An 8150-nucleotide genomic window follows, 5' to 3' on the forward strand; every position below is an offset into this window, starting at 1 on the left:
ATAATATCAATATAGATATAATCTCTACTTAGCCTTTTTTACTCGGTATCAAGGCAGCAAGATTGCCTGCCATTAAGAAGTTTTGAGGTCTTTGGTCTTCGGTAAAAAGGGAGGACGAGATATTGCAAATTCTTATTCCTGGTTCCTTGATTTGAGTGTGAGTGAGGCCAAAAATAAGTTGGTTGAGTACTTTCCAAAGTTGTTTGTCAATTATATGTTCTAAAACCTTCGGAAACCCGGATTGGCCTCGGGCCGCTTTATCGCTCTTCGGTACACCGTTCTGCCCGACTTCTGGCTATACGAAAAATATGGATCTAAATGAGGAACGCTTACGTCACAATCAGTCTCGGGTCCTGGAAGACGCACACTGCGCCAAACAATCATTGGATGGGGGATATTTTCCTTTTTCTTCTATGCCCTTCATGAAGGTTGCTTGCTGAAGTGACGACTCAGTTAGGAACTCCGGGAAAGTAGGGTCATTTTGAAGAGACATTTCGTATTTGTAGCGCGAGTTAATATACCGAGAAGCTAGCTCGGATCCTGCTTTGGCAAAGATCCAAGGCTCATTTGCTAGTTTGACTACGGAAGATTATTAGATGCTATACTGGCTAATATCAACCTGTTACCGTACTTGTTGAAATCGAGTTGGCCAAAGTGTTCAATATGGTTTTGTCCAGCCCTAGCGGACAACGGTAGAAAGAGACTTCCTTATCTCGCCTAATCCGCGGTCGTCTGTGGTGAAGATAAAAGTAATATATGTATGCAGGGTCACTGTCTCCGGATCAATTTCTTGGTCTACGCCGATTCGTTAATGTTCCTCTAGCATAAATGAGCGCCGACAAAACTTTTGCGTGCGTGCTGTGTAGAATGCAACAGTAATCTAAGTATTCTAAACTTCTTTCGAAACGCACACCGCTCTGTGTGGACGTCAGCACTAGTGCATCTGGGCCACCAGTGCTACCGAAGCCATCTACATGTTATTTGACCTACGATTACTACTTTATTTATACAGAGTCTAGGGAGTCATCAATTGTTAAAGTACTGAACTTCAGCATTCCCGATACAGGCAAGTGAGATAAGATGTCTAAAGACTATAAGATCATACTTCGTTTTTTAAAGTCCAGCATAGAAATAAGTTTTTGGAATTACGAATACATCCAGGATCACAGGTCCTCTCATCTGTACTATTCATTTTGTCAAGTTCGGTCAGTGATGTAGATACTTATCTGCCCAACTTTGTGCGAATCTCTGATACATCTGGGATAGATCGCTTATTTATCACCCAACCAGACATGTGGTGAGAAAAGTCACCTAAAATCAAGATGATAGCGAGGTCAAAGTACTTTGATTCTAGACCCGAAATTGCCCCATGTAAATTCTGAAGACGAGAACAATCATTATATACAGTCTTTCAGTCCGTTAAAATTATCATCTACCACCTTGCCATCATCCTGAGTCTTGGCAGCTTGGTACTATGATTATCCAGTATGTACAACGCGAGTATTAACTGTTAGCGAAATATTTTAAGAAACGCTTGAAATGTAAATAGTAATAGTTAGAGAACCAGGAAACCCAGTACTATAGGACTTCCTCCCTTAACCCAGTTATCCAATTCAATTCATATTCTTATGCCTGATCGAGCCCGCTATGTAAGATGCTAGCTATGCAGATGCTTCACCGCCTGAAGCAAGAATATGGCCTTGAAAGCCGTCAAATCCTTCGAACCTCGCAGCAGAAACATAAAACGCATGAATCAACGCATTCTGCGGCACAGGAAGGTCCTCTCTGCAGCTATACACAACTAAGCACATCTAAAGCAAAGCCAAGTCATACAAAAGCATAGAAATATAAATCAGTGTCACAACTAGCTGACCAGTTTTTTAACCCAAATACGACGGTATCACAGGCACTTCCAAGTAACTTTCGTTCAGGAATATACGATGCAACTCGCTAGCGTTAATCCCAGATCCGGCTCTAGGGATATCACTGGTAGTACCATAGTCGCCGAAGTCTCTACCCTGAACGACAAGTCGTAGTGTCTCACCCTTTCTGAATAACGTCGCACTTGGCTGGACGCTTATATCCATTTCGATGGGAACTCCCGCTTGGAGGAACTCAGCATCTTCTTCTAAGAACGTGTGATCGACCTCGTCTCCAATTGTGCATTCCTTTGGGGCGAGCTTTCTTTTTGAAGCGCGCAACCATCCCCAGGCCACATGGCCGTCGTTGATAAAGGTGTGATAAGGAAAGTAGACCATATTTCCATCACGGTCAAGCTTTTGCAGTGTCACGAAGATGTCAGCGTCCCTAGCGGTGGTGGCCAGCTTGAGATGGAGGCGAGAGGTTCCAGTAATCTCGGTTGGGGCAGCGAATTTTGTCTCCCAGGAGACAGAGCCAGTATTAGCAACATAGGAGACGGAGTCGAGATCTGTACTGGAGGTAAACGCAGGGGCCGTGGAGAGCGTCTGACCTGTGCCAAGGTAATATTTGGTTCGGATTGTCCTTGCGATCGGGTATTCATTCTCGCTCCGCCAAGTCCCAGCGTTGTGCTTTTCAGCCACGTTGAGCCGTATCCAAGGCCAGTATTGTACTGAATTAGCTGCCCGACGATCTGGACCGTCAAGGTAGAAGCTGAAGAAGGCTAGTTGACGCTCCAGAGATTCTGCGGTGAGTTGCCACTCCCACTTTCTGTATCTGTTTTCGTAGAAAACATGTATCAGCTGATTGTGTCTTGGACGCTTGAGGTCTGGCCTTAGCTCCGCCAACAGGACCTGGGACGGGGAGAAAGAAACAGAACAGGCAGGTCAGGCCGGGGATAGGAGGGTTCTCTACATACGGGTGAAGCTCAAGATATTTTCTTTCCGTGGAAGCCTTCAGATAACCACGAATAGTTCCAGGTGTATGGATACCATTATCAGCGAGACTTGTGACGGCGTAAATTGCGCAAGTGATATCCTGGGTTGCAGGCTGGAACTGGTGCCAGAAGCTGTCGATGTAAGGATGCTCTTCAGAGGCTCGTAATAAATCGACAACAGGAGTCCCTTTACGATTGCCGTGGGCCATCCAATGGGTATTTAGCTTTTCCATAAAGTTCGGGTGCATCACGCCACCTTTCCATGCTAACTCTCGGTATAAACATGTCCATCCATCCTGAACCATGATTGCTGACAGATGAGGTGGCTGGAGAGCGGCTGCTTGCCTGTAACACCACATTCGAGACGAAATCAGCCACCGGACCTTAGCTGAAGGAACATTGACCTCAAAAGGGGCTTGATGCTGAGATAACGTCCAATATAAAAGAGATAGCTGTAACTCACCACTGTATGGCACCCAACGCGCTTGCTCCAATCATGCCCACATGCCCATTACTCCAATCTCTTGTTCCGAGATATTCAATCACATCATAAGTATCATAGCCGTCAGAGCGTGCAGCAAATGACGCCTTCTCCCCTTCAGAGGCAAAACTACCCCTTGCATCAACGACGACATAAGCAAAACCATGCTTGACCCAAAAGACTGGGTCGCTTCCCTCAAATACCATGTACTCTGAGAACCTGACTCCGTCGAAGCCGGCATCGAAGTCTTTGCTTGGAGGAACCTGCGTCACGTCAAACGGACTTTGTTTGCCATAAGGGGTTACTGCCAGTACAACCGGAATGTGGTCAACAGATGAACCGAGAGGGCGGAAGATATCGCCGCGTAGCTTCACACCGTCCCTCATGGGTATATCATGGTTGTACTCAATGACCATCCCATATTTATGGTCTATTGAACGCCGGTTAGACGGGTCAAAAGCAGGAAAGACTATCTCGGGTCCAACTGAGAATCTCCATGGGAAAAGCCTGTTGGCAACATCAAGTTGTTCTTGTATCGTACCCATTGGGTCCTGAATTAAGTTTGTATGTTAGGCCCTGCTTGACTTTCTCTTCTGCAACTCAGACTTCATACAGGCCGTGAACGCATGTACTTCTTATAGGATATGTATGGCAGGCCAATTCGGAGGTGCAACTAATTGCTAAACAACCAAGCGCTTTCGTATATCCGTATATCCGGGTCCTTTCGGTTCCTCGTCTTACCTTCGTCCGCTGGCCTATAATACGTCGCCGGATGAAAGCGGATCCCCCACATGACAGCATACGCTGACGTTAGGGAAGACGGCGGCCGACAGGTGATCGATTGCTCCAAGCAGCCACTGATGTACGCACTAACGGTCTCAAGCTTTTACCTAGATGTTTCGCGTCAGGTATTTTAACAGCGTCAAATCTGATCGACATCATCATACAATCGTTAGCTATTGCGCAGCTCAGGCATTGACTAATCGTCCTTCTGAGGCCACTCAAGCATCATTAATGGAATCCTGCAAAGCGACTGCATAAGACTCCGTACCGTCTTGGGAATCCGTGCAGATCTTTCGGGACTTAGGTATTTCCAAGCCCTTCCTGGGGTCCCCATTGGTATACCAGGCAGCGTGGTTGAGCTACCGTCTCCGCTGGCATGGCGCAGCTGGCTAGGGACATAACTAGGAGCTTCCTTGGGAGATTCTGCGGGGGTGGTCCCGGGTTTCCAAGAACAACAGCCAGCGAGAGGAATAGCAGCGTGTGTTACCGTACATGGCCAGCAGATGAGTCAACAGATACTGCTAAACAGTCGGCATTTCGGACTTCGTCACAGGCCGAGCCCAACAAGCTCCAGACGCTATTATAGTGCCCCTATCCTGATTGCTTAATTAAGGTTAGGGTACGGGCGGGTCAAACAAGTTTTGCCGGTTGGCGGCTTTTGCAAATGTTGCAAAAGCCGAACAAAATCATTTCCTTTTCGCCTTTCGGAAACAGTAAGAGCGATGTTCGACTAATATTACAAGACATCTGAGATGCGGAGCAATGGGCGCCAATGGCTGCTAGATACAGAGACTTGATTTACTAGTCCACTGAATATGATAGATAGTAAATTACTGTAAATCAGATGTAAGATTTAGAAGCCTGGTACTTGACGAGGCCGACCATCAGGTAACCTAGACAGATCACTAAGTAGGAAAAACCCCACTTACTTACTGGCTTCCTTCAGGCAGTTGCGAGCATGTCCGTCCTGCATCCCGTAGAGGACTATAACATTACTCAGGAAGATCAAATAACTTGGGTAATCCCTGGCGAAGGTCGCTTCAGGATTAGCTGAACCTGCTCAAGTAGCAGGCTCGCATGCAAACTAGTTAGAAGGATTGATTAGAAGGACAACGATAATCATTATTTTAGAGCTATATATAACTGCATCTGGATTTTGTACCTGATTTATAGAAATTTGCTATATAGTAGATTCAGTGGACAAAATAATAAGATCAAGTATGTTAAGAATCTGCTTATTCGATAAATGGAGTTTCAACTACGGTATGAGGAAGCCAAGGTGTCTTCACGGATGAACTACCGCAGAACGGGCCCCTAAAATTGTATGCGGTTTGCGTAAGCCTCTTCACTTGGTATATGTCTTTTAATGACTGATAATTGCACTGTATCTACCCAGCTATTGGCCTTTAGTTAGCTTTGATAACTTCAGCTAGGTCAAGCGCTGAGGACGTTTATATAGACGGTGACGCAGTTGTGAGTACCACTGCTAAGTGCATACCGCGCTATCGGTTTCTACTAGCTCTATATATTGGCTATCTAATTGATTAATAGATACACAACTCTTCACATATATATTTAGTAGATCCGATCTTACCAACCTCCAACGACGAGGAGACCAACCAAATATCAGAATATCAATATACAATACTGGGCCCGCAAGGTCTCCTATTAGAATTAGGAAAAGCTTACGTAGGAGGAGATAAATTTATATTATCAACTGATTCAAGAAACTAGAACTATTATATAGATTAGACAGTACGCTCCGCATTGAATGAAGGATGAAATTGATAATCTGTGTAGATATATAATGGCTATAACCTGCAAATCTTGTAATCTTATAAGTGTTTATTCAAGAGAGTACTGGATTTATAGAAAGTATAAAATTATAGAATAAAAAAATATATATTCTTTAAAAGGGCTTAATATTTTTTGTTAACTAATATATATTAATAGTTCTTTTCTAATTATTAATCTAAGTAATAGACAACAATTCGTGTCATACTATATTATAATATAGAATGATTAGAGCCAGATAAATACTATTATAAATAAGGAAATAGGATTTCTACTAACCCACATACATTCCTTATACTTGAAAATCTGTTAGCACTTCATACTGAACACCATGCTTTCCCCCACAGATGGATATTCTCTATAATAACTGATGTCGTCTAAAATTAAGGTAGATGTACTTTAAGGAAGTGAGCCGTTCCTATTAAGTCAACGGTGCTGGAAGAAAAGGGGGCTATATGTCATCATTCCTCAACTCACTGATTTATTATTTAATAGTTAGACATCATTTTTCTTGGTTACTTGACCTGGGGCCCCAGGACCTATTTATTTTTAACCTTGTGTTGTTGAGCCTTGATAAAACTAGGTCGTTTCCTCCAGACATTCATGCAGCATGCTGACTTCCGTTTTCCCCTTTCCGGTCAATCTACCAAAATGAATGCCGATACGTACAGAAGGACGGGTTCTTTTATTTCCTTCGTTCGACTTGAAATTTATTTATCTACTTCATCTTCATTCAGCCCTCACAGGTGGTTAAAATACTCTTGTATGCCCGTGAGCACTAGAAGACGGTCCATATCAATCAAACGTTATCCCTATGAAGCCGTTACAGCCGTTTATATTGAGTCAAATGGTTAGATGCCCGTTGAGCTAATTTTATTCTCGTCTTTGTCAAACGCCCCACACTCAATGATAGGACTAGGATTAATTGGCAAATTATACGAGCGCTTGGAATTTATGGTCTAAGCAAGGCCGTGCATAAAACCCTCTATGAAGTCCAAGGAATCGATCCAGACAGGCTGGCAGCACATGCGGTTTATGTACTTGGTCCTTCATCATAAGAACAGTGCGGGTATTCGATGAAAAGTGAATACTAAATACAGACTCGTGCAGAGGGAGCCCCAATTTTAATGGCTCGGTATATTTTAGAACCAAGGTCCCAGCTACTTACCATTTACACGTCTGATTAAGACAAACGGCCAATGACCTGTCACGGCACCAACGAAGTTTAGGGCCAGTTTTGCATCCTGCATCATAAATATATGACTGCGGCCTGTGTGTAAGTCTCTAAGCTCTAATACAAGAGATGGAGGGCGCAGGCGCTAGTTGGATAATAGCCATATGAGCCAACGCAAAGTAATACCTTTTGTCAGGCTATCATAAGTTCTCAATGCTTCCCTTGATAATATACTAACGCCTACTCGGCATTATCAATCTTCAGCTGATTTAGATACACCTGGTCATCAACAGATTCTACCAGGTACAATCCAGGGTAAAGTAAAATTTATCGAAAGGCTCATTTTCAGTCACTTGTTCGTTATTCGTAACGTTCCTGGGATACCTTCAAAGACGTCCCTGGCGGCTATCTTCGGGATTAGCTCTACAGTCTGAATTTGCCCTCTCAATATCTATAATGAGCTTTTTTTTGGCTCTATTGTGTCGATTTAGTAGTAGCTGTGGGTCTCTGGGGTCCAGGTGACAAGGCAATATATTAGTATGAACTATGAATATGAATCTTTATGTATCATATTCTCTTCCAAATTGCGCCAACACTCGGGCTTGAAGTTCACATGATTTATATTTATCGGCGAGTCATTCCTTTGGTAAGCAATCTTGGCATTGGCCCTGATTTTTTCTCTGAAGATGTCAACCTGTTTGAAAGAATGATTATATATATCTAAGATTTTCTAATAAAGATTCAATTGTCATTACCATATTAGCTGAAGTATTGCATTGCAATAGTAATAGTACACTATCATGGGTTAGGTATATGTGGAGTACCTCTACAATTGTCCAGAAGATACGGAATGTTTGGCATTATCACACAATCTAACGAATTAGACAACATAGCCTTCACTACTACCCCGTTTCCCTATAGCTTACGCGGTTAGTATAGAATATGCTGCACAAATTCCAGATACTTCATCTTCATATGTTGCTCAGTTACATGTGCAATACAGACCCAGAGTACATGGTAGTCTTTCTGGCAGGTTCCATAGAAAACAATCATCAAGTGTAATG

At 43.4% G+C, this 8150-nt stretch overlaps 1 protein-coding gene across 1 annotated transcript; it reads right to left on the reverse strand.

Annotated features, from left to right (window-relative positions):
* Positions 1-1880: 1880 nt before the first annotated feature.
* On the reverse strand, positions 1881-3880 carry ASPBRDRAFT_167648 (CocE/NonD family hydrolase; the record flags this gene model as incomplete). The annotated part of the gene is made up of 3 exons (XM_067619624.1): positions 1881-2694; positions 2837-3199; positions 3318-3880. The coding sequence occupies 3 exons, from the start codon at positions 3878-3880 to the stop codon at positions 1881-1883; spliced, it is 1740 nt and encodes a 579-aa protein (XP_067485395.1).
* Between the last annotated feature and the right edge of the window lie 4270 nt (positions 3881-8150).

Source organism: Aspergillus brasiliensis (assembly GCF_001889945.1).
Source record: "Aspergillus brasiliensis CBS 101740 unplaced genomic scaffold ASPBRscaffold_1, whole genome shotgun sequence".
Taxonomy (NCBI): domain Eukaryota; kingdom Fungi; phylum Ascomycota; class Eurotiomycetes; order Eurotiales; family Aspergillaceae; genus Aspergillus; species Aspergillus brasiliensis.